This window comes from Anser cygnoides, chromosome 7 (genome assembly GCF_040182565.1).
Source record: "Anser cygnoides isolate HZ-2024a breed goose chromosome 7, Taihu_goose_T2T_genome, whole genome shotgun sequence".
Taxonomy (NCBI): Eukaryota; Metazoa; Chordata; class Aves; order Anseriformes; family Anatidae; genus Anser; species Anser cygnoides.
In genome coordinates, this window is record NC_089879.1 from 12,722,623 (window position 1) to 12,747,453 (window position 24,831).

Here is a 24,831-nt window from a genome sequence, read left to right on the forward strand (position 1 = left end):
TAGATTGTGGCATAATGGGAAAGGAATGTACTAACACCCAGCTTGCCGGTAAACCTGAATAAACTCGAGTCAGACACTAAGGAAATAATACCCATACCACACTTTTACAAACACAACCCTTTAAATAACATTAAAACTGTTACTTAACTCGGTGAGCACTTCAGGAAATTGGAAGAGCGGGCTGCCATGCCAGCCCCACTTGGCACTCCCAACCGGTCGTGCAGAGCTGTGCCCCCACGTTTGCCGGGTGATATTTTGGCATTTTGGATCCTGAGAAGCCTTAGCAGTGCGGGTCCCGCCACACGCAGCGCATTTACCACCCGAGCCTCGGAAAGCAAAGCGGCGGCGTGCAGAAGGCGCGACCTGCCAAGGCGGCGTTAGCGGAGGGTCGCGATGCTGAGGAGGAGGAAGGCTGCAGCGAAGGGCTGGGGCCCCAAACCAGGCAGATGTCACCGCGCTGCCGCCCAAAGCCGGTTCCTTGAGCCCCTCGGTGGAAGCGCTGGCTGTGGAGCCAACTTTCCCCTGCCCGATCTGTAAGGAGCCATTTCACCGTGCCGTGAGGCCGCTGCCGGAGCCCCCCTCGCCGTGCCCCCGGCGGGGTTTAGCGGGGGGCTGGCAGCCCCCTGCCGCCCCCACGGCTCCCCGGCTCGACCCCCAGGAGGTCAGCAGGCATCCGAGGAGCAAAATGGGCGCCTCTCCTCTCCGTCCCCGCTGCAAAACCGTCCGGGAAGCTCACGGGGGAGCCGGCGGCGAGCTGGGGCTGCAAACCGCGGCGTGCCGGGCCCTGGGGCTGGCGGGGGTGGTTTGAAGGAGGGGAGGGAAGGAGAAAAAAAAAAAAAAAAAAGCAAAGCAAAAGCAAAAGCAAGCAAAACCCCGCTCCGGACAGGCTGGGCGGGCCCTCCTGCAGCTCACCGAGCCGCCTGCGGGACACGGCGGGGTCGGCCCGGCCCGGCCGCGGAGCCCGGTGAGTGCCGGGGCCCGGAGGGAAGCCGGGGGGGTGGGGGGGAAGGACGGGCTGCCGGGGGGCACGGGCTGTCCGGCCGGGTATCGCCGGTGGTTTGGGGGAGAAAAGGTGCGGGAGGAGGCGGGCGGCTCGGCCCCGGGGGCTGAGGTGCCGGAAGGGCCGAGTGCCCCCAGCTCGCAGCCTCCCTCCCCGGCAGCCCGGGCCGGTGCAGGGGGCAGCCGGCTGTAGGGGCACGGGGCGCGGAGCCCGGCAGGATCGGGCCAGGGGAGCGGGGCCCCCGCGTCCGCCTCAGGGGGTCGGTGCCGCTGGGAGATGGCCGGCGTAGGGGTTCTGTGCGCTGCTGGGCTTCGCTGCCTGGAAGGGGTAACGTGGTTTGGGCGCGGCTTGTTGCAAAACTCTTCGCTTTCTTCTCCGATACCGCATCCCGCTAACGAGCACAAAGAGAGGGAGCCGGGCTGGTGGCTGAGCCGCTGCGCTCGGCTGCGTGTGCCTGGTTTGTAGCTCCGACTGGAGAGAGACAGGGCTGGGTGGCTGGGAGTTCTGGGCTGTAGGACCGACACGAAGAGCCAGAGCTCTGGCGGCCTTTCCATCTTCAACTCAGAGTGAAGTCAGGGAGCAGTCTCCAAGTGAAGCAGCTCTCTTGGGAACTGCCATGCTAAAGTCCTCTGGGAGGACCAGAGGTGTTGTTATCGGGGTCTGCTACGTGGCCAGGCAAGGTAAGCACCAGCAGTGTCCCTAAGGGAACGTTACTAACAGAGAACATTACTACTGGTGCAGTTTTACTGAGTGCAAGCAGCCTGAACCATGCCCAGGGTACTGGTGTGGGCTGCCAAGCAAGGCCCCGACGTGCCGGGCAGGCAGCGCTGGGGTTGGTTTGCTGAGGATCCCAACGCTCTTTTCAGCTCTGACTGAAGTTACGCTGCTTACCTTCACAGACATCTTTTTTTAAACCCTACTGCTCCCAGTTTTCCTTAATGTACTTGAAAGGGGTTCTTCAGTCGTTAAGGAAAAGCAGAGCCTGGAAATTAGGAATGGAAACTTAAAGCCTTCTCTTCGGCCTTGTTTTCAGCACAATAGGCACTTCACGCTGCTTGTACGGGAAATACACATATTAAGCGTGATGGCCACTGAAGTGGAAAGAGGTGAATCAATTTGCCAAAGGTCAGAGAGCCGATGTCAGTACTGGTGAAGCCCAGAGGGCTTCTTGGCTCCCTGCTGCTAGATGACGTTTTGTTTTTTGCATGACCAGGGTGCACAGAAACCAGTGATCGGTGTGTGCAAGGCAGAGCCGGATACCTGCGCACACCCGGGGAGCTGTACCTGTTTGTCAGGAGCCCGGCGGCGGCCCCTCCCCACCTAACTGTCTTCCTCTCTTTGTTGCTTGGGCTCTGCGGTATTTCAAGCGCAGCCTTTTATCCCCCCGCTCCGTACAAGCCAGACTGAATAGCCCAGGTCAGGGACTGGAGGAGTTTGCACTTCATGAGTGATTGTCCCAGGCCAAGTGATGGCTGGGGCCACCAGAGCTGCGTGTCACGCTCCCATTTCGCGTGTTGCTGGTTCCCTCCCTGGCAAGAAGGGCTCCTGCGTGCCTCTGCAGCCCCTGAGGTATGCCTGTGCTTGCAGCCCTCCTTACGTGGCAGTGAGCAACAGAGAGAGGAAACCTGACCCACAGAAATGCGACGCTGGTGTTCAGTGTGCTGATCTAACTAATTTCTGAGTTTGTTTTTTATGCAAAAACCGCATGGCTTTCATAAGGACAATCTTAGTCTGGCTTTAGCAACCGGTTGCTTGTTGACTGTTGATTCAGTATTTTGGGGCTTGCCTGCAAATAAATTCATGCAAATAAAGTGATATCAGAAAGCACACTTACTGGGTTACATTGTGGCTTTTTTTCTTCCTTTTTTTTTTTTTTTAAACTCAGTTCCCTGAGTGCAATGAGTACACCAGCAAAAGGGGTGGTGTATTTTCTGTTTCTTTGCTCTCTCTTTACACATCTGCATCTCACCTAAAACAAATTTACTCCTGGCAAAATTCAAGCTAAATTCAGCCTCTGTCAACAAGGTGAGTGTTAAGAAGCAGCTCTTCTGGGACACACGGATGGACTGTGTGAACCCCGTAAGGAGTCTGCCCAAGTCTCCCTGCTGTTCTGTGCTGTCCTACCCTGCACTCCTTGCTCTGCAGGATTGCAATTAAAATCCAGAGTAATGGTTCAGTGGAGAAAGGAGCTGGGAAAAAAAAAAAAAAAAAAAAAAGCTCCTGGCTTGTTCCCTCAGATCCCCTTTAAAATAGGCTGTTGGGTGGGCCAGCTCTTTCTCTCCCAAGTGTTCTTATAATCCACTTACGCTGATAAAAAGCAGCTTTGCTGCCAGGCAGCGTACTTTCCATCCCGACATGTAATTGCTGGGTGGTGGAGGGACATAGAGACTCTGGCTGTCAGGCTGGAGGGAGGGAGCCAGGCCAGGGCGCGTGCTGGGCAGCATCGCCGTGTGCCCAGACGTGGAGCCCAGGATTCAGGCTCAGCTGCGTGAGCAAAACCTTCTGCCTGCTCACCCCTCAGCACGGGGAGCAGGAAGGGAGGCAGGTAGCCAAGATCCGGGCAAACGGAGGGATGGAGAGCCAGCCCAGGGGTGCAGCCGCGGCAGGGCTCTTTTTTTAGCTTGTTTTGGTTTCCACACGTGTGGGCCATGCGAGGTTGGCTGAGCCGCCTTGATTCTCTGCTGAACGCGAGCCCGCCTCGGGGCTGGGCTCTTCTGGCCAGGGATTCAGCAAAACAAACAGGTTTTACCGCCACATCCTGAAGGCCAGATGAGCTGCTGAGCTTCGCTGGAGCAGGGGCATTTGGGATCTCTGATGTGGAGAGGAAGCTCTTGTGTAGGGCTGACCCAGAGCAAACACTGTGGAGTGAGCACGAGGAGGTCTGTGCCAGCGCGTGAGCATGCAGAGCGGGCAGAGCCACTACTGACAGGGACCTCCTTGTGACCTACACCTCAGTCAGAGTTTCTCCAACATCTGTAAGCGTATAGTAGAGGGAGATCCTGACTGCAGCTTTATGACGTAATATTTTCTTAAGAAGTGAGAACGTGCAGGTCCCTTAGCAGCAGTTTCCTGCTCTTCTCCCTGTCTGGCAGCGCAGCGCTCCTCACTGCCTTCCTCCAGCAGAAGCTCCTGCTGTACCTTGCTGGCCTCGAGCCACCACGGGAGCAGACTTTGCAGGCCCTGAGGGCTAGCAAACATCCACTGGGATATTAGAGTGCGGATCCTGCCCTTCTGGGGTTGGAGAGCCTGGCTGCTGTGCTGGCACAATGCGCTGCTGCCGGTAGCGTTGTGCTGGTGGTGCAGAGGCACTGGGACGTCAGGGCTCAATCTGGTTGTTCAGTTTGGCCCCAGAGTTGAAGAGGGAATTAGAGAAGTGAGATTACACACGGTCTGCTCAGAGCAGGTAGGTGGGAGGAGGGAGGGCTGATCAACCCCATCCCCAACAGCTGCCGACGTGAAGCAATTCAGGAGAGCAAGGGCGCATCGACTTTACACCGGGCCCTCAAAGGACCCAGCTCCAAAGCTCATCTCAGCCAGGGGGAGGGCTGCTGCAGCTTTCGTCAGGCTTTGGATCAAGGCAGTCAGAGGGTTTGAAGTGGCTGGGAGGGAGGGGGCTGCTGGGTGGCCCTGTGTCTGCTCGTCGCACCGCTCGACTGCTTCTGCTCAGAGGGCTTCGCTTTGTTTCCTGTTTCATCTGAAATTTCATAACCTCTCTCTCCTTCTAAAATATGGTAGTTTATCTTGTGGTTCTGCGTTTCACATCTTCCTGCGTGCTCTCAGACTTGTTTCCTGCCTCTTCTCCTGCGTTTTCTGTTTCTCACATTAGCTCTCAAAGCCCGGCTCCCCTAGCAAGTCTTTCTACCTCGCAAGCTGCTTACAGCAGCTAGTGCCTCTTCTGAGACAAACCAATCCCAGGCAAAACCGTCCCAGCCCATACGCAGCTGCTAATTTGACCCTAATCCGTTTGAAAAGGAGAGGGCTGGTGGGTGAGGATGGAGTTGAGGAGGGAGGTCCTGGCTTGCTGGTACGTCAGGACCCACGGCGCGATTCACATCCTTCCTCGTGGGAGCAGGAGAGGTTTAACTCTTCCCTGATCACTTCAAAGCTGATTATTTCAGGTCTCTTGGGCTTCTGTGATCACTGCGCTAGGTAAGGAGGGGGGGAGTTAATCTCTATTTTAATCAATGCCTAATTTAGGTAACTGCATTATGGCCCCATCTTCTGCCTGAACTTCCTCATTCATTCTCGTTGTGTTTTGCAGACTTCCTGGTTGTGCTTCAGTGGTGGGTGACTGCACGGAGCCTGCTCAGCACCGCGGCGATGGGAGTAATGTGAAGTCTAATGAGCACCTGCAGAGCTGTATAGCAGGTAAGTGCTCCAGGGGACATTCTTCCTTCCAGTTTTGGCGTGATTTGATCTTGATCGGCTCTCGCCAGGAGATCTTTCGCCTTGCAGGAGAGGTGCTGGAAGGGAAGTGGTGTGGCTCATGTTTTAGTAACCGGTGCTGTTTCCAGTAGCGAGGGTCAGACAGCGCTTGCAAAGACTACCTGATCTAGCAATAATGAGACGATTTAATTGGGAAACGTCTTCAGTTTGGAAGTTCAGTATTAAAAGCCTCTTGCTTCCAGCCTTCAGTCTAGAATTGCCCTAATCTGGCTGCTTGGTACCTTGGGGTCTAGTCAGAGGGGAAGGCAGATGGGAACCAGAAGGTCCAAGCTTTGCTGACAGCAGCTACTGCCGCATTTGCTGCCATGCAGGAGAACTTGCTGGAGTTCCCTTACCCAGATCCATGGAGCGTTAAATCCCCCTTCTTCCAGCTCTCAGCGGGGAGGCAAAGGCCTGGAAGTGCCCGGACAGCCTCCTGATGATCAGGGGTGATGGCAGAGGCTGTTGAATCGATGTGAAACAGCAGCTTTTACTAGCCAGCGATGAGCAGAGTTTTAATTGTCCAGATGATGTCTGTATGAGAATCCCTGAGAAACCTGGGGAAACTGTGAGTGTGTGGCTGCAGACAGTGGTGGGAAAGGAAGCAATGTGGCTGGTGGCAGAGGCAGCTGCCAGAGCAGCAATCCTGGCTGCCGCCGTGTCCTGCTGCAGCTCCGAGTACCTGTTCCTTCGTGTAGTCCGTGTGACTTTACTTTCTTCCTTATTTCTTCTGGAGCTGTGTCTGCGTCGGGTGGTGTCTGTCCCCTTTTTCCCACCCAGGTTCAGGTGGCTGCTCTGCTCCGGCAGAGCTCAGCTCGCTGCATTCCCTGGCATGCTCTTCCACCAGCCTGGATCAAAGCTGTGAGAGCTGGCCCGCTGCCATCGCCTGTGTGTAAATGAGGATCTCTCTCTTTTTCCTTTCCCCCCACCACCTTTCATTATTATTCCTCTTCCAGAGGCAGGTTTTTCTGGCTGATCCAGCACATTATTTATATCAGCGATGTTTGCCTCAAGGCAGAGATGCTTTTTCAGCATTTACAGGGCAAACATCTGATGCACCCCACTGCCATGCATGTGGCTTGGAAAAACCGAGTGTGGTATTGGCAAGGACGAGGGCTGTTGAGGCCAACTGTTGCAGAATTTAAGTGCTGTTAGGCACAGTCTGATTCATATGGTTTCTTCAGTTGCCTGGCGAAAGAAAATGTACTGTTCCTTCGCTTTCAGAACCAGGGGGAAGAGCACGCAGAGAAGGTTGTTGCACCTGAGCAGAGAAGCGGTGCGTTTAGCTCCGAGGTGTCAGCTGAGCCACCTCCGTTCCTGCATCTTTCTCTGGGTTCCCCAAGGGACGGTGGGTGCCGTCAGTTGAACAGATGCAGTTTGAAGCCAAGAAAATCAAATGAGAACGACGAAACTCAGCTCGAGTGCCTTGCTTTCAGTTCTGAATCGCAGAGGATTTGGTGATGCTGGAGAGCACCTGATGGTGAGTGGGAGCAAAAGGTTCCCACGCTGCCTGCAGGGGGGAAGTATCTCCCTAAGACAAGACAGCATCTGTGTGAGCCAGAATCCCAGTGGGGCTTACACCTTCCTTTGCAGAAAGTACACACAGTGATAAGGGGAAATTCCTACAGGCCGAGGTAGTTAAGCACTAGTCTAGACTGTCTTGTGATGCAGAGATGGAGATTTGCTGGAAGCTTTTCAGAGCAAAGCAGGGATCTGCCAGAAACCATCCAGGCAGCGTAGGCTCTGCGTGTAGGCAGGAGAGACTGTATTGCTCTTCCAGGGCTCTTGTATGCCTATTTTTAAGCTCTGGGAGAATGTTAATATATACTAGAGGTGGAGCTTAGGAGATGTTCTCAAGCCTAAACCGTGACATTTAATGTTCACAGTACTGGCTTGTGTTTGTGTGTGTATCTGGATCCAAGGTGCTTAGCCCCTAAATCATTTACCCCTGAATGTTCAGGTACCTGACTGCCACTGGTTTCAGATAAGAGTCTGATTTCTAGATTTCTTGATGTTCTGTCGTACGGCCACTTCTAAGCTGCAGATGGCAATCCATTGGTGATAAACAGAGAAGACCTTTATCTTTTCCTCCCAGGCTAGGAGGGGCAAGGATGAGATAGGGCTCTGTATTTTGGGCAGCTGGAATCCATCAGCTGGCTCTCCCCTGCTGTAACACGCGGTGACATGAGTTACCTGGCACTTCAGGTGACTTTTGACACAGAGCTCTGCTGCAGTCCTACCTCGAGAGCTAGCTGTGCCCAGTCTAATTATCAAGGCCACGCTCCTCTGCAGCCAAAGACAAGACGGTCAGAAGGTGCTTGGCTGACATCCATCCCAGCTCCTCATTGAGCCGAGGCTGCTTCATGCTGTCGGAACGAGTGCAGGTTGTGATCCCAGGCTCTCAGAGAGTTACAGGAGGAAATGCCAGCCGAGAGGGACGTGCCTGCGCTGTAAGTCGCCCACAGCACATGTTTTAGCTCAGCCTTGCAGTTGTTGCTGGTCCTGGATGCTTTCAGTCTTCCACGCAGAGCTGGGAGCTCGTTTCTCCCAAGCTAAGCTCCTTGACTGCTGCTGCAGAGGGGATTTCTGTGCCACGAGCAGGGGCCCCACAACCATGACTCACAGTTCCCATTACGTCCTAACGCAGCCTGTAAGTGTGCAGAGCCTGCCCCTTGGCTTCCAAACAAAGCCTTCCTTTGTGGTGCTTATGTTATAAAGGAAGCAAGCGTTTGGGTTCACCCCACACATCCCAAATAAGAACCACGTGTCTTCACAGCCCTCACATGCGTGTTTGGGACTTTTGCTACAGCGCTGCATGTTGCATCACTCTTATCCCATTAAACACTTCCAGAGTTTTGCTTCCCAGCAGTCAGTTTACAAACAATTCAGGGAAAGGAAGAGCGTAAAGATCTCTTCTTTTGTTGGTGAGCAGAGGGGGCTGAGCAAAGAGCACATGAAAATGGTTACGGCCGGGTGCGTGTAGCAATAGGCTGCCCTCTGAGTCACTCGCTTGGGTGAAAATGGCCCCGAGCTGGTGACCACTGAAGGATGAGCATCATGGAAATACTGCACAGAAGTGGGACAGTTTGTTTTCTTGTATGGCTTGGCTTCTCTCTTCTGGTTTTTATTAATCCAAACTAGTTTTGAGAAGCAGGGATAGCCAGCAGTGCTCTGCAGCCAACATATCTGTGTGTGTGCGTGTCTCTTGGCAGCTCATGGGTTTATGAGGAGTGAGCCAAGAACGGGCTGTCTGCTTCCCAAAGCGTTTGTGTTGTTTCTCCTGTTCACTTCTAGAGCCACTGCGCAGTGAAGTAAGAGGGCCTGATCCTTCCTGCCCATGTTGGTGTGCAATGCAGACTGCCCCTGCTGCGAGCAGGGAGGGTCCTAGTGAAAGCAGAGGAAGGCGTTGTGAGAGCAGTGAGTTTTCTTGTGAGAACAGAGGAAGTGTTGCAGTAAAAGCACTCTTTGTTGCTCTCTTCTCCTTCCACGCCCTCCACCCAGCCCTTCAGGGGCTTCCACGGTCTGGTGTTTTCGCTTTCTTTAAGGAACTATATTGTATTTTATAAAAAAGCTGGGATTTTAGGCAATGGAATAAAGCATTGCTTTTCATTTCTGTGGTGACGTTTTTGCTACAACAGCCAGCTTTTAAATACTGTTCCTCCCCAACTGTTTGAATACAAGCAGCTGTAACCAGTTATCAAAACAATGTTCCAATATCACACAGACCACCAGACTCACCCAGTGCTTCTGAGCCCTGTTTAAAAAGATATTTGGGGGCCTGCAGGGCTCCTGACACGGCTGCGTTACTTTGTCACTGAGTCAAGACTGGGATGGAGTGGGAGATCTCAGACCACGCAAATTTCCAGCCCACAATGACATTTTTTTTGCTGTTTTTGGTTCAGCTTCTTAATGTGGAAGTGTCTGGCAATTCAAGGCATGTGCTTTCTACTGTCTGTAATATATAAGAGCTCCTCGTTACGTGACTGACACGGGACCTCATATTGTCACGTGTAAACCACAATCATTCTGCAAGTCACGTCTGAGCTGTGCCAGTATCTACGTGTGCTCTTCTTGGATGAGCTGGAATGGTGTATCCCTGCTGGGAAATCAACTTTCTTGTAATGTTTCCTCCAACCCCTATCAAACTGAAGCATCCGTATCAATGTACATACAACATGCAGTGAAGTTGGGTGCGTAGGGATGCAGGGAATATGCTTAAGGGTGAGGAGAGTCAGAGTAACTGCTGGCTGATCTAACACTGGTTTGATTTTCTTCACCTTGTTGAGAATTAACTGGGAAAAGAAGGGCAGGTGTGAACAAAGATCTTGGCAATTTATCCCTTTTTGTGTTCGCACCACCCTTCCACGAGGTGGCTGTCCTGTCCGGACCGATGAGCCACCGTGTGACTGAGGGTGACAGCCAGAGCCCCTGGGATGATCCCATCGGGGTCCCATCGTGAGCTCCAGGTGGAGGCCAGACAGCACGTGTGCGCTGACATCGCTCCTCACAGTGTTGTTGACATTGCAGCCTTCCAGTAAGGCAGAGGGGGGTTGTTGTCGTTTGTGTCCATCTGTGCTGATGAAAGATTGTGCAAGGGAAGTACCTGGCTCCCATCGCGCTTGGTTTGAGGGGGAGGGAGCTGGCGAGGTCGGTAAGCCAACTTTTGGTTTTTTTTTAGTCTTGGCGTGTTTTTTCTTTTCCTAAAAACATAAAAGTTTGGTCTACTCCAATTGTTCTCCTCTCAATTAACAGATAAAATTTATTCAGCTTAAAAAGCCAAGCTGTTCCTGGCCAGGATCCTACCACAACAGCCCAGTACGTGGGTGGGAGCCACATACACACTTCCTACCTTTCCCCTCCTGCATCCCTCACAGCCAGCAGCGTGTTATAATTTGTAATAAACCCTTCCTGGCCGTAGCGGGGGGAACCCGAGGCACTGCACAGGCTGCCACGTGCTGCTTACTGGCAAGAGCTGAGCTGGCTTGCACAGTTAAAAAGCAAAGAGACGTTCAGGCAACAGGCAGGATGCTGAGAAACATCCTCCTCATGCTGTTTTATCTCCTGGTCTCCGTGGGTATCCCATCTCGTGTCCAGCCTTACACAGACAGTGAGAGCTTTGAGGGCACGACATGGCTCTGTGTTTATTTAGCAGCTTTTACAGGTGTCCTTTACGGTGGCTGCCAGCTCCTCGTGGCAGGAGGAGAGGGCCCAGAGTTACGTTCTTTCTGTGCGTACAGGTATGGCATGCCAATGAAATGGTGACTCAGAAATACCCAGAAAAATCCCCCACTCACTGATGAAACTGAAAATCTAACAAGTCCCATATCTCTGCAGGTTTTGGAAAAGAGCACTAGAAAGTAAATAACTCCCTATGTGCCAGAAAGAGAGCTCTTTGTACTATCCAGGTTTTGGGGACGGAGGAAGAGGAGCCATGGGATATTGTGGCAACCTCTCACAAATGTATCTGTGTGCAGAGAAAGATGAAGCAGGAGGGGAGGGGAGAGCCTCTAAATATTTTGAGTGCTTCTGCAAGAAGAAAAGAAATGGTCTGTCCTACTTCTGCTCACTGGAAAGTTAGGGGCTCAAACTGCATCAAGGAAGAGTTAATGAAGCATGAGGAAAAGCTTCCTGATGGCAAAGACAGGGAATGACTGGAAGATACCAGAACGAATTCCCATCCTCCCTAGGGCATGTCGGGCACTCCTCTGCTTAGAGTGGTGCTGGCAAAATCGGTGGTCACCCGGAGCTTCGTGGGCCCTTCCTGTGGAGCCCACGACGTACAGGTTCTGCGGGACCTGGGCTGCACGGCAGCAGCTGCCTCCAGAGCGATGTCGGCGCCACTCACGTGCTTGTCCAGCCGAGTCCACCCGCCGGTGGGAAGGGAGGGCTCCCCAGCCCCGTACACAGGATGAGCATCAGCATTTCCTTGGAAATAGCTGACCTGGTGTCCCGGGAGGAAGGTGCTGCTTCCAAAAGCCCGCGATAGGCCTGTTGGGCAGGATGTCCGACTGGGGCTGGGCGACTGACCCCGCTGGCACTGCAGCAGGCGCGGGACGGGATGTTCACGGGAGTTACGAAGGGCTGACGTGTTCTCAAACGGCAAAACAAAGGCCAGCGGGCACGTGGCCTCTCCGACTGCTGTCGTGCAGCCCGGCAGCTAATCTGGGGTGGGGCTTCCTAAGCCTGGTTTGGTTTTTAAACATGGTTGTGGTGCCAGCCTTACCGTCCAGGCCTCCACACCTCGTGTATTTGGTCCTTCCCACTCGTGGCTTTGGTAGAGAGGCGAAGGCAGAGCCGGATCCCAGCAGTCCCTGCTGAACCAACCGTGACAGTAACTCATGAGTGTCCTGCGCGCTGCCCATAGGCTTAATCCACAGGGGGTGAAACAACTCCACAAGCTGATGCTGCTCAGACTCTGCATCCCTTTTCGTGGTTCCCATTTTTTCCGGCTGGGCTGCGTGTGCTGCTGCGGGCTGCGTGCTGAGGAGAAGGGAAAGCAGGGGCCTCTCCCCGAGCCCTGTGCAGAGGCAGCCCCTGCTGGGTGCTGCCAGGGCAATGCATAGGAGCTGGTGATGGAGAAGGACGTGTGGGATACTCCGTACACATCTGGGGACATTTTCTCATTGCAACAGTGAGGTCTGGGTGGTGGAAACCAGCTGAGAGGATCCTCATCTGAGCCCCTGGGCTCCTGCTGTCTGTGCCAGGAGACATCCCCAGGTGAAAACCAGACGTGGTCATACATGCTAACACATATGGTGCCAGCTGGGAAGAGCAGACTGGTGCAATAAACCCTTGGTCACCTTGGGGCTTGTCCCAGTACGTGGGCTGTGTGTTTGCCTCAGCCACAAGGGCTCTGCAGCCTCCCCCAGGTTCCAGCGCCTCGGCAGCCCCACCTGGCTGACTCCTGTGAACCTGGGAACTCCCGTCTGGAGATGTAGTGCTTGGGTGCAGTTTCTCCTCTGCTGGCAGCATCCGTCCCACTGCGACACCGGGTAACCCACAGGCCTCCCAGTTCTGGCCTGGGAGGAAACCTCACTCGATCCTGGGCTGAAATTCTTCACCGAAATAGTACTCGGACCCTGCCCACCCCAGAAAATGATTCTTCAGTAAAAATAGTCTCAAGAACCAGACAGGTTTGACTGAAGTCTTGCCAATGCCAATTCCTCAATTCCTGTGGAAGCCCAGGTCCAAACAGGAGAGCACAGTATTGACCTGAAGGCAGCCAAGTGATGAGGGCAGCAGCTTCAGGGGCTGGGAAGGAGACCAAAACTTAAATTACTGCCAGCCCCTCCTGAATTTGGAGGAGAGCCTTCAACAGAATTTTTTGTCATCCCAAGTAAGTGATCATACTACACGGGTATAGATGCGTGCTCTGTTGTTGAATGCGTGCATGTAAAATTAAAACCTGATTTTTTTCTTGTTCTTAGCGTAAACCAGGCAAAATTTGAACAAACGTCCAGCAGCTAACGGCAGAGACCACACTGATGCTTTTAACAGTGTATTGCCCTCTCTACCAGTAACCTTGTCTTTTTCCATGAGCATCTATCCAGCACGTCTATTTCTGAAGCTTTATATGTAAACTCAAAGGAAAACCGCCCTCCCTATCCACCCTGAGCCAGCAAAGGCCTTTTGATTGCTCTGTAAATGTTGATGAGGAGATCTTAGAAAACCAGCAGTGTCAGTGGTGTGAGACTGACTAATTAAAGTGCATCTTTTCAAGTTTTTGCCAGGAACAATAATACTGACATGCATCTTTACAGTTCCCGTTTCTCTTCAAATGCATATGCTCCTTACAGTTCAGAGCCTGAAGTCCCCAGTAAGAGGAAACGTAATTTCTCTCTGCTGCAGCCAGGTCCGTACCTGCAGAGGCAGCGGTATTTGCAAACGGGAGAAGGCTGTAGCGCGTCAGTAAGGGCTTTCAGCAAATTTAAAAGCTGGAATAAATTTTATATTGAAGGTGTTCGTTGTTGTCCTGACTAGGTCTTCATAAATGCAGCATAAGCGTTTTCAGGCCAAAAGGCAACTTGTTTTCTGTTGCAGCAGGAGGAGGAATCGGGGGGCTCCCAGAAGCCCAGCGATGAGAGCGTACGGCTGGGCTGGGCCTGACACCCCTGGGTTTGGGATTTGCGTCTTCCCAGCAAGAAAGTCCAAGTGCAGGTCAGTGGCTGTTCTGGACGATTCATCTCTCTAGTAAAACAGGCTGCAGAGTCCTTTACAGACCTCAGGGACCTTCTCAAAAATTATATTTGTTCCCCTGAAAGTTCTGGTTTCAAAAACTTGGCAGCTTTCAATGAAAAAAGCTCCCAACCAGCTGTAGTTACTATCATCTCTTCAAATCCCTGCTTTTCTTGCAGCCTACCAAAGTGAAACACAATGTGGCAGTCACCTATGCGCCGCCTTTTGTGTCAGCCAAATTGCAGGAAGTAATCAAGTATGTCGTTAATGACGTCTCAGCGCGTTTCAGTGCATTACTGGACCACAGTCAGTCCCTTGACTTGGGTTTTTCTAATTTAAGAATCAAAGCTTCAGCTCGCTCTGTCTGGGTTACTGCTGAACACCAGCCAGAGCGGGCTTTGCTTCCCATGGTTCAGAATTTAAGAGGTGGGGGGAAGGAGGAGAAACAGAGCGGTATGAGAATCTCCTGGGGAGGGAAAGGGGTGATTAATGAAAGGGAAATATTCTCCTGTGTCTTCAGAGAAGACAGAGGGTCATCGGGCTCAGGGCACGTGCAGGCTGCAAGTTTAATCTTTCTTTCCTTTGCCCAGACCGAGCAGGAAGCGGCAGGGCCTGAAGCTGCTGCTGCAGTTACTGCAGAGGTGCAGGCGTGGGGAGGGCTGCTCTGCAGAGCCCAGCGCCACTTGTTCAGCTTACGGGGCTGGCACATGGCTGGGGCTGCCCACATGTGGCAAAGGAAAAGTCTTCCTATGGCAGTTTTGTGGCAAGCCTCTCCGGGCATAGTCACCCTGGTGTGTTTATGAACGCAATCTGTGACACCAACCCATGTTGCACGATTGCAGCGTTGTCTTTTCCCTTCCCCTCTCAGGGCTCCCCTCAGCATTCAGGGTTTCCTGTGGTGCCGGTCAGGATCCTGTAGCAGGGAGGCTGCTTCGGGCTTGAAAGGATGGGTGTAACTTGCCTGGGAGCTGAGCATGGAGGGCTGCAGGTGCTCCTGGGGAAGCCTTTGAACGTACAGCCTGCTGTAGGATGCCACTGATGGTTGTTTCTAATTGGGCAACAGAGTTATCAGCTGCTTTTATCTCCCCAAGCTGGAGCAGGGACGGTGCCTGCCCCCTCACTTCTCAGGCCTGTTCGGAGCCATCGTAACCGTAGCATCCGCAAAGTGCCCAGTCGCTGAAGCAGTGAGTGCCACAGGAAAGTCCAGGAGGAAACCGATTCCTCTGGTGTGGAGGCAGGTTTGAACAGCCAGCACCCACCGCTGCTTGGTGGTGACCTGGCACTGAGCTTGGCACAGCCGTCTTCATCGGGATGGCGGGGCCATGTACCGCTCACCCCGGCCCTCCTCCTGCCCACGCTGCTTCATTCTCCACCTTGCACACAGGAGGGCAAGAGGGTCTTCAAAATAGGGCGAGATGAAAGCTTATTGCCACGTCTGGGCATTGCCCGTGCTTTGAATGGAAAAAGAAAAAAAAGAAACTGGCAGGGCCAGAAAAGGCTGAAGATTGCTTTGGGAATTTGCTGCTTAAAACCTCATGAATACATACATATATATATATTTTTTAAGATTGAAAAGTCACTAAATGTGATGATGTGTAGATGAAACAATAGTGTTTCTTTTTGTTAGTCTCCAGCTGGGAAACATTTGGACTCCCTCTCTCCTCCCCACACCAAAGCTGTCTCAGCCAGAGCAAGCATAAATATTTTTATCAGGCTTAAATGGCTTGGGCTGAAGTTGAAAGCGAGTGAAGAGAGCAGCCTTTGTTACGGGGAGGGCTGGACCGCCCTAGCAGGCAGTGCTACTGGTTTCACCTGTATTATTTGGTCTTCCCATGTTAGCCAGGAAAGCTGTCTCTGATGAGATGTGGGAACGCTCTGCCCCTTCCACCCTTGCAGCTGACCTCGCTCACTGAGCATCAGCGACCTTCAGGGCTTCGTGTGCGCCTTCATTTTCTGCTGGGAATAGCTACAGCAGTGAAAGGGCAGTTTTGACCAGAACTTCCTCTGTTAAGGCTGAAAACAGACGCGCCTCTTGCAAATCCATGCTACCTGAAGATGTTCTCACTTCCGGTTTTCATCCTGAGTTTTCATTCCAGTTTTTCATCCTTCTCATCTCTTCCAGAGCTCGATGCCTGGGCAGCTTGCTGGGGGAAAAGGAGGCGTACACGCTCCCTACCCTACTCCTGCTAAACCAGGGGGGATATCCTGGACTGTCAGTGCAAATGAGAATGAATTCAGCTGAATCGGTGGCGTGGGGATTGCTGGCCTGCCCCCGTCTGCTGGCAGAGCCATGGGGCAGGTAGCCTTTGGAAGCGGGACAGCCACAGGCCTTGGGGCATGGGATATCCTTGAAGGGTACAAGAAGCTCCTAAGGCAGCCGGCTTCTTTCAGGGCCCAGCAGGGCACAGGAGCGATGTTGTCTTGGTCAGGACTGCAGCAGGACACCCCTGGCCTCTGGCCATGTTATTTTTAAGCTTGGAAAGCGCCCGCAGCCTGAAGGAGCACAGCACGAAGCAACGGAAGTCACCAGCGCTTCCTGCCCTGCCCCGGCGTGCTGATAAAAGCCCTTTGCAATGAAGAGTGACCCCAGGTTATTTTTAAAGTGTGGCCAGGCACGGAGCTCACAGAGTAACTGGAATGCCCAGCTTTGGGCATTAATTCTGCTTTAATTCATTGCTCGATGAATTAAAGAGTTAATGTGAATGCAGAAGGGACAAGAAAGGCCAGCAAACCATCTCCAGAGCCGTGTGTAAGGGCGAGCATCTGTGCGCGTACATGGGCTCTAAAGAAAGGATTGTTAGTGAACGTTACGCAGGGAGGGGCACTCAGCATTATCCTGAGCACTGTGTGAATTTTGTTGCTGCTTGGACAATGCATCGCAGGCCTGTTCCCTCCCCTTCTTATTCCAGTCCCAGCCCTCTTATAAGCACAGACAGACGCGTGCCCGAGGAGCCAGTTCCCGTGTGCAGTGCTTGCAGCGAGGGAACCCGGGTTCCTGCCACCAAACCCAGCACTCTGTTATGCACCAGTGGTAACACGGCCCGCTGGAATAGGTCTGTCCTTGTTGCGTGCTCTGTGAGGAGAGGAACGAGACCACCAGAGATTTCTCCTCCTTGCCCAGGTGCTGGGGCAGCAGCGTGGCTGTGGCACCGACACGCTGGGTTCGGCCAGGAAGCTGCCGTGGCAGGGCTGGGAAGCGGCAGCCCTCGGCTCCCCGTGTGCTCACGGTGCCTCGGTGAAAGAAACGGCCTCATCCCTGCAGCAGGATGGATTGGTTTGTCAGGAAGGAGATAGCTGTTCCCGGTCCGATCGATGAGGTCTTTTATCGACACACTCTGTAACAGAAACCTCTCTCAAACTCTCTCTTCAGGTATTAAAGGGCTTGCATTAAGATGTAGGAAGAAGAAACATCCCTGCTTTTCTGTCCTGTCCTTTTGATCTCCCCGTGGTAGGACTGAGGGGCGATGGTTCTAGGAGAGGGACAGGTGACTTTGTCACATCTCAGCAGTAACAGCCTCAGGTTATCCCGTCCTGAGCAGGTGCCTGGGACATTGATAGATGCAAGCCCTCGAGGAACCAAAGTGCCATCGGGGTAGAAACAGCCCTGGCCTGAGCCTGAGCACCCTCTGATCCAGACCACCAGGAGGCTTCATCAGGGCCAGGTGGAGGTCCTGGCAATGGGACCGTGTCCCAGCAAGCTGGGAGCTGAATTCTTGTGTAGTGAGCCCCCAGGCCCGGAAAGGTTTTTGAAGTGTGAGGGTCGAGCAGCAGAGGCAGCAACCACGCGAGGCAGCTCCAAAGCACCACAGCAGTCTGCGCCATGCCAGGGGAACGTGGAAGGGGGGGGACTGCGGCTGGCACACAGCTGCCTGCACTGAAGACTGCTCCGATCCAAGCTGGCTGCGGCCAGGATAGCCCTGCCTCTGCCATTGCCACACCTGCCTTACTGCACCTCCAGCCTTATGTTGGGGGCAAGTGGTGGTCATCTCCAGCCTTCTCTTTTTATGCCTGGTGAGGTCCCGCCTGCTTCTCTTCCTTTCTGCCCTGTGAACTTTAAAGGAGGGAAGAAGGACGTGCCCTCCCTCGCTGCCCCGCAGAACTGCGGTGGGATGAGGGTAGCAAATGCTGTCACAGTTCTGTTCTTCGAAGCTAATTCAATGAGAAAGATCCTTTCATCCTCACCATACACAGATAAAGTTTTATAAAGTCTCTTTGGGAAGCTTAGTCGGTAACTTGTAGAAACAGGCATTGGCTTAGGAACTCAAGCAGCTTTTTCAGGGTAAGAAAATATGCCAAAGCTTTTATTCAAGCGGGGATTGTTTTAATTTTTCTTCTTGAGGGAATATACTCTGAATCGTGGCTCACTCTGCCTTTCTTTCTCTTTCAGGGAAGGAACTGCCATGCCCGTGGGAATCTTCCGAGTGTGCCTAGTGGTGATTACAGCTATCATCAACCGCCCGTTCCTCTTCCCTAAAGAGAATGGCACTGTCCCCGAGAACACGGAAGAAATCATCCAGAAGATGAAGGAGCGGGAGGAGAACCTTCGGCTGCAGAAGCTGCGCTTGGAGCAGGAAATCGCAGGCCAGGAAGCTGCACAGCAGGCTCTGGAAAAGGCTGCAAAGGTAGTGGAGGAAATCAAAGAGGAAAAGGTCCCGTGGGATATGTGGACAGCTCTCTCCATGGTCATCTTCCTGCTGATCGAGCTCTGGAGGCAGGATTTCCAGGAGGGGAACTGGCAGGACACAGGAGCAGAAGAAGACGACATGGCTGTCCTGGGGAAAGCGTTTAAGGGGGTGGCCTTCCCTGACAAGGCCACCTTGGCCAGCTTCTACGAGAAGCGAATCCTGGGCACCACCGGCGACATGGCCAGGATGCGGGAGATGGTGGAGGGCTTTGCAGATGACCTGCTGGAGGCCTTGAGGAGCGTTTGTAACCGGGACGCTGACATGGAAGTGGAGGACTGCATGGGTGTGGGGAGCATGTACGAGAACTGGAGAGTGCGGAAACCTTTCGTCTGCGACCTGATAGTGCCTTTTGCACCCCCAGAGCCGTATTGTTTCCGGTCCCAGATCTGGTGCTCTGGAGACTCTTTTGCCCCGGATGAACAAGGTTATGGCACTATCAAGGTATGCAGGGCAGATGAGGATGTGACAGGCTGCATCTGCGACAAGACTAAACTAGGGGAAGATATGCTGTGCCTTCTCCATAGCCAAGGCAATACTTCCAAGCCCAGCAGCGAGATGGAAGACCTCCTGTGCTTCAAAAATACTCAGTATCTTGATGCTGACCAAGTCATGAAGTGGTTCCAGATCGCAGTCACCAAGGCCTGGAACAGAATCTCCCACAAGTATGAATTCGACCTGTCTTTTAGCCTCTTGGACTCCCCAGGAGCCCTGAAGATAAAATTCAGGTCAGGGAAATCAGTCGCCTTCAACCTCACTCCTGTGGTGCAGTACGAGAACTCGGACGTTTACTTCATCTCCCATTTCCCTCGCAATGAGCTGGTAGCAGAGCTCCCCTCCAGCACTCGCTGGTTCCTCACCTTCGCAGTGTACGAGAGGAGGTTCATCCAGCTGATCTCCAAAACGCTGCCGGCCGGTGCCTGCCACATCAGCTGCCTCCAGATCCTCTCCTTCCTGCACGGGAAGCAGTGCAGCCTCACAGGCCCAAGCGGGCTCACCAACTACCACCTGAAGACAGTGATGCTGCATCTGCTGCAGGCACGTCCCAGTCAGGACTGGGCCCCAGAGAAGCTGGAGGCCCGTCTCCAGGACATGCTGAAATTCCTGGAGAAATGTTTGCACGAAAAGAAGCTCTACCACTTCTTTGTTGGCAATGAGAAGGTACCAGCAGAGCTGGGCTTCCCCATCACATTCCAGAGGGCTGAGCCTCTCAACCTTTTCCGTCCCTTCGTGCTGCGCAGGGACGTTTACAGAAAGACAGTTGACACGTTCCATGAGATGCTCAGGAACACGTCTGCACTGATAAACGAGTACACGGTGCACATTCCCCTTGCACACACCAATGGGATCCATAAGGAAGCCATTTAACCAAAGCCAGCAGGAAAACACTTGTTCCTCTAAGCACAAGTCCAGAGGGCAGCTTTTCAAAGCCTCCTGGAGACAACTGACTTTGCCAGTGCAGCTTGTTGTCTGCAGCTGAGCCTGTCCTGGTCGTGGTTTCTGCAGGAAGGGAGAAGGGATGGGGGGAGAATAGGGAGAAACTGGAAGGCATGGTAGAAAATTAAGTTTCTGCTCCACTGGTGTGCTGGCTGGGTTTTACGCAGCTAAGGATATATTTTTATATTGTGCCTCAGTCACACTACAGCGGTGATGAGCAACAAATATGACTAATTTATTCAGATGCCTGCAATGCAATGGTGGTGGTGGCCAAATACTTCATTTCCTTTGGAAGGGGAAGATAAGAAAAGGGTGGAGGCGTCAAAGACGGGATCCTGGGGCTGCTTGCAGGCAGCAGGAGCTCTGTGACCGATGGGAAGTGCAACATGAGACAGTGTTAGTGGGAGAACAAGGCGTCACTGCTGAGGTCACACACAATTCTGGATTGGATGTAGAAATCTCTAAATCCAGCACTTCTCTTTAATTGAAGGCAAACTGCAGTTTTTTAAAAAGGCATTTTGATAGGGCTTGCAGCACTAGTTTAAATGGCTTGTCCTCTCCATCAAAAACACTCCTGGACACGACATGTTTATTCTCAGTGGGGAGAATGTAGCAGAGCAGGCAGCAGCACCTGTGTCTTGAGACCATTTCATTTATGTCTTCCATTTTCTTCATAGTAACACAGCTAGTGGGTTTTATTCTTAGCCATTTTCCATGGATAAATGACCAGGAACCTTTTTTACATTAGTTAAGAGAGAAATGCTGTTACTGGGTTCTGGGTTTTTGGTTTATTTGTTTGCTCTCCTTATCTCCAGGCAGCAAGTCTGAGAATCAGCAAAGAGAGAAACGACTGCTGCAGGTTTTGCTTTTATTAAAGAGGAAACTCCTCAAAATTACTCTGTAATGAGCCCAATCTCAGGAGTTGGGTACCAGGAGGAAACGATCGCCCTCCAAATGAGAGTGCAGCTCTCCCAGCGTGGTTTTAATGAGCGCAGGATGGCTCCAAATTAGGAGGAGGGATGCAAGAGGTGCACACACAGTAGAGATTGGCAGTGCAATCTCTGCAGCTGCTTACATGTGGCTTCTTATCCCTTCTGTGCCAGGTAAAAGCTACCTGGTTGACTCCTTATAGGGCCTCCTCGATCCTTCTTAAGACTGCTGCTTTGATGGGGTTTACTCTTGGGAACTGCAGCTAGGAAACCATCTTTTTCTGATGGTAGTACGATGGGGAGGTGTCAGCTTCTGGAGGCTTTCAAGCCAGGGGAGAATCTGGAGGCTTGTGTTGAAAGAAACAAAGCAGAAATGGAGGTGCCTGAACTCCTTCAGGAAGCAAGGTGGTATTGCTGTGGCAGTGGGCTGTCAAGCCCTCGTGTGGTGGCCTTGCTGGAGGAAAGGCCTCAGCAGCTCCTCACCCTCCTTCGTGTGCTTCATGCAGGATCCAAGCCAGGGTCTTAGTGCAGATCTGCCTTGTTGAGGTCCCTGAGGCCCAACCTGCAGTGCTAAGGGGCCGTCCCTGCTGTGTTCTTACATCAGGATTTCCTGCCATGTTCCTACACTAAGGCTTTTCTGAATCCTGTTTACAAGAGGAGAGTTGACCTGGGTAGTGAGGCCCATCAGGGGTGACAACACCATGTGTCACGGCCCCACGCATTCCTTTTCGTCAGTCCCCTCTATCACATGCATCAGACAGAAGATTTAACCTCGTATCACTACTAGGGACAGTGTATGGCACACGGCTTCTTAACCAGCCTGCTGATAAACTCCCCGAAGACACGTCCTCTCCTGCCTTTTCCTTGTATGAACCATTTCACCAGCTCCTTGATGTCTGCTCACGTCTGTCCCCCCCACCATTGAGGGACATTTCTGCACCAAGACAGAAAAAGCTGCAGCTCCATTTCCACTCCTGGTTCCCCACTGGTGAGGACAAGGAGCTCTTTGCCCAAATTGCTTTCCCCTTGGCTTTTACCGTCGCAGCTGTGGGGTGCTTAAGTAATAAGTCTCAGCAGAAAATAAGGGGCAGGAATCAAAACGGGAGAGAAGAGGCTGGCAGCTATTGCCATTAGGAAAAGTCTTGGCTCATCTGTGCCTGGGAGACTGCCGGGGCTGGCACAGCATCAGGACAGGACTAATTGCTAACGCTAACGAGCCGTAAGCCCCTGGCTTTCATCAGCATAACCAAGCAAGCCTTCCCTAGTGGGAAAGAGTGCAAGAGCAATTGCAGAGGACACAACAAACAGGTAGTGACAGGCAGAGGTGCAGGGAGGGTGGGTGAACACTGGAGGCTACGTTGGAAGCGGCAGCAGTTGTTTGCAAACCCAAGCAATTTGCTGCTTCTACCTGCTCAGGTTCTCTGTGCCATGCCAGCAGCAGATCCCGCTCTGCATGGGCTGCCTGCAGGCAGGTCATACCGAAGCAGTTGTGGTCTGAGCTGCTTCTAAATGTGTCCCTAGCCCAACCAGAGAGAAATGAAAAATTCTCTGCTGCTTCCTGTCAGGCATCTAAATTTAGCCTGTCCAAAGACCAGAAACAAATTTGTGACCCAGGTCTCTCAGGAAATGACACACGGGGTTGAAAAATAACTTTTATATAAGGTTGAGCAGGGGGAGGATGAGAAGAAAAGGCTGTTTAACAGAATAATCTAACTTCTCTCTTAAAATGGCAGAGTAAAGCTGCGTAACACCAGTCCTACAGTCATGTAAACAGGCCTAAACCTGCCTTTACACACCTCAGTGCACGGCTGCTTAGGCTCAAAGGGAACCTAAACTGATAAGTGCGTCGAATCTTTTGTTCTTCATTTTCTGTATTTGTGTGCACATTTGCTTTTAAACCCAGACTCACCCCAACGTGTTCCCATGGGGTTTAGTTGAACCCAAGCCGGAGCTGAGCCAAGGTATTTATGGATTTGCCTTCCCTGAAAGCAAATTGCTCGGCATAATTTGCCTACATGCATGCCACATGCTCATTTTACCCGAGCACCTTTTACAAGATTTGGTCTGTGCATTCAGGCTATGAGCAAACCCACTCATACCTGTCCGGGGGCTGAAGTGTTAATCAGCTGTGCCTCAGGACAGAGGTCTCCTTTGTAGGCCTTCCACCAATACATGTACCAGAGGTATATATGCTTATTCCACCTGGGGTGATGTGGGTACACAGCACTGCTGTGGCTGAGAGCTGCCACATGAAGAATATCACGCTCTGGCCTGCCTCGTCTCTCCTGTGTTAAATCTGCCCACCAGGTACTGTCCCTTTCAGTAAAATGCCACACTCACGTTTCATTAAAATGTTTATATGGCAGGTCAGCTCCATCAGCTGTCTGCCAGTAGAAGTGTCCTACGACTTTTTAGTGCCCCCATGTTTAGTGCTGCCTTGATTGACATCTTGCTGGGCATCCATGGGAAGCAGCTTGACACGAGTAACAAACGCACATCTCTGGTAGTGCCCACGAGAGATCCTAAGGAAAGGTAAACTGCCCGTCCCAGCCCCCTTTTGGTGCTGCTCTTGCTATTTGCTAACCATGAGAATTACCCAGCTGAACTCCTAGTGCCTTCTGCTGCTTTCCAGCCACTCCCTCCACCCTCAACTTGTGGTTTTAATACTTTATTACAGGTTTTGTCAAAGCAATGGAATTAGTGGTGGTGATAACACCCACTGATCTGCAACATAGCCTCAGGAACTATTCACCTTTAGGAAATGCCTTGGTCTAAGTTGTTATTGCTGTTCAGGAGCTGAATGTCTTCTAAGGGGAGCTGCTGGGAGTTCACTCTTTACTATGTGCCTACCACAGAATACAGCTTCTCTCTCTGGGTTGCTCTGTATACAGGTCTTACAGGGCTATAAAGATGGATTTCAGTGAAGAAAAAAAAAAAACAAACAACCTTATCTATCATTCAAGCAGGAGGATTTGGTGTTTGTTCACCATACTTTTTTAATGCCAAGCCTTTGCAACATTTTCTCAGTGGTGAAGAAATAAGAATTCATCTTTAACAGCTTAGCTGCTGGTCATCGAGGGGTTAGTTCTTCTCATAGGATTTTATGTGATAAATAGCTTTATTTATTACCTGTCTTTTTTTTAGGATTTTTTTGTGGGGGGTAATATGTTAGTTCAGAAGTAGAACTGTAACATGAAGAGCTGTCTTGGCAGTGAGCTGCAACGGGGAATAACATCAAAACCCTCCAAAGTAAGCTCTTCCTTGATTCACGATGCTGTACTCAAACTGCTGCTTTTATAGCAGGACACCGTTGAATTCGTATAGATCCTCTCATGCAGCTTTATTTATAATAAAGAAAGTCTTGTACAAAATCTAAAGAAGCGTAGTCTGTTTTATTTCTAGCTTCCCAAGAAATGTTTCTGAGGCAGCAGAAGGATGGAGCTGGAATATGCCTGGTGCAATCCTAGCACATTAAGCCCAATAGCAAGACCCCCTGTGATGTTCTAATTGCAGGCAGAAGTTGTTCCAGAGTAAGATGTAATGTGAACGAGGAAGCCATGAATATTGGTGGTAGATGCTGACCTTACTGGTTGAACCAAAAAGCTCCTGAATTTCCAGCTCAGCTAGAGGAATTCTCTTTACCAGTCAGTTTGCAGAGGTGCTGCCTTTAAGGCACTGAGTTTCTAACTAACTATAAATCTGGCTGAAACTAGAGCGCATCCAAAGTGCTAGAGAAAAAATGATCAGCGATTTCTGTCTTGAAGGTGGGTGTCACAGCTCTACCGATCTGCTCTGAGGTAGAAGTGTAGAAGGTGCAGAGGTAAAACATTTAAATACGGCCCTTGCTGTTTAGGCATTTGGGAGCTTGTGAAAATGTCAAATTGACACTGGTTTTAAAAATTGTGCACAGAATAAAGATTAAAACCCCAATGGTGTTTTTAAGAGTGTCCTAGGTGCTTTGCAGGAGAAGGGGCAGATTTTAGATGCAAAGCAATCTAAAATTCACCAACAGGCCCACAGCCATTAACAGTCTCAACAAAGACTTAACCACACATATGGAGCCAAGATTAAATTTGTGTATCGTGCTCCTTTGCAGCAGTGCCACAACATTCCAAATGCCATTGGATTTCTCAGCTGGCACCTTTCTGCAGACAGTAACAGTCAGGATAAAGCGGCGTGACAC

General features: G+C 51.9%; 1 protein-coding gene across 10 annotated transcripts; it reads left to right on the forward strand.

Annotated features, from left to right (window-relative positions):
- Positions 1 to 768: 768 nt before the first annotated feature.
- Positions 769 to 24,019, forward strand: ITPRIP (inositol 1,4,5-trisphosphate receptor interacting protein). Of its 10 annotated transcripts, none has more exons than XM_048060376.2 (4): positions 769 to 964; positions 5,262 to 5,368; positions 13,466 to 13,582; positions 17,988 to 24,019. In XM_048060376.2, the coding sequence occupies exons 3-4, from the start codon at positions 13,503 to 13,505 to the stop codon at positions 19,648 to 19,650; spliced, it is 1,743 nt and encodes a 580-aa protein (XP_047916333.2). In that variant the 5' UTR covers positions 769 to 964; positions 5,262 to 5,368; positions 13,466 to 13,502; the 3' UTR covers positions 19,651 to 24,019. The 10 variants fall into 10 exon arrangements, 8 of the variants coding, with proteins under 8 accessions (XP_047916333.2, XP_047916338.1, XP_047916337.2 ...); XM_048060380.2 differs by lacking the exon at positions 769 to 964 and adding an exon at positions 1,018 to 1,680; XM_013174520.3 differs by lacking the exon at positions 769 to 964 and adding an exon at positions 1,689 to 4,403.
- The last annotated feature ends 812 nt before the right edge of the window (positions 24,020 to 24,831 follow it).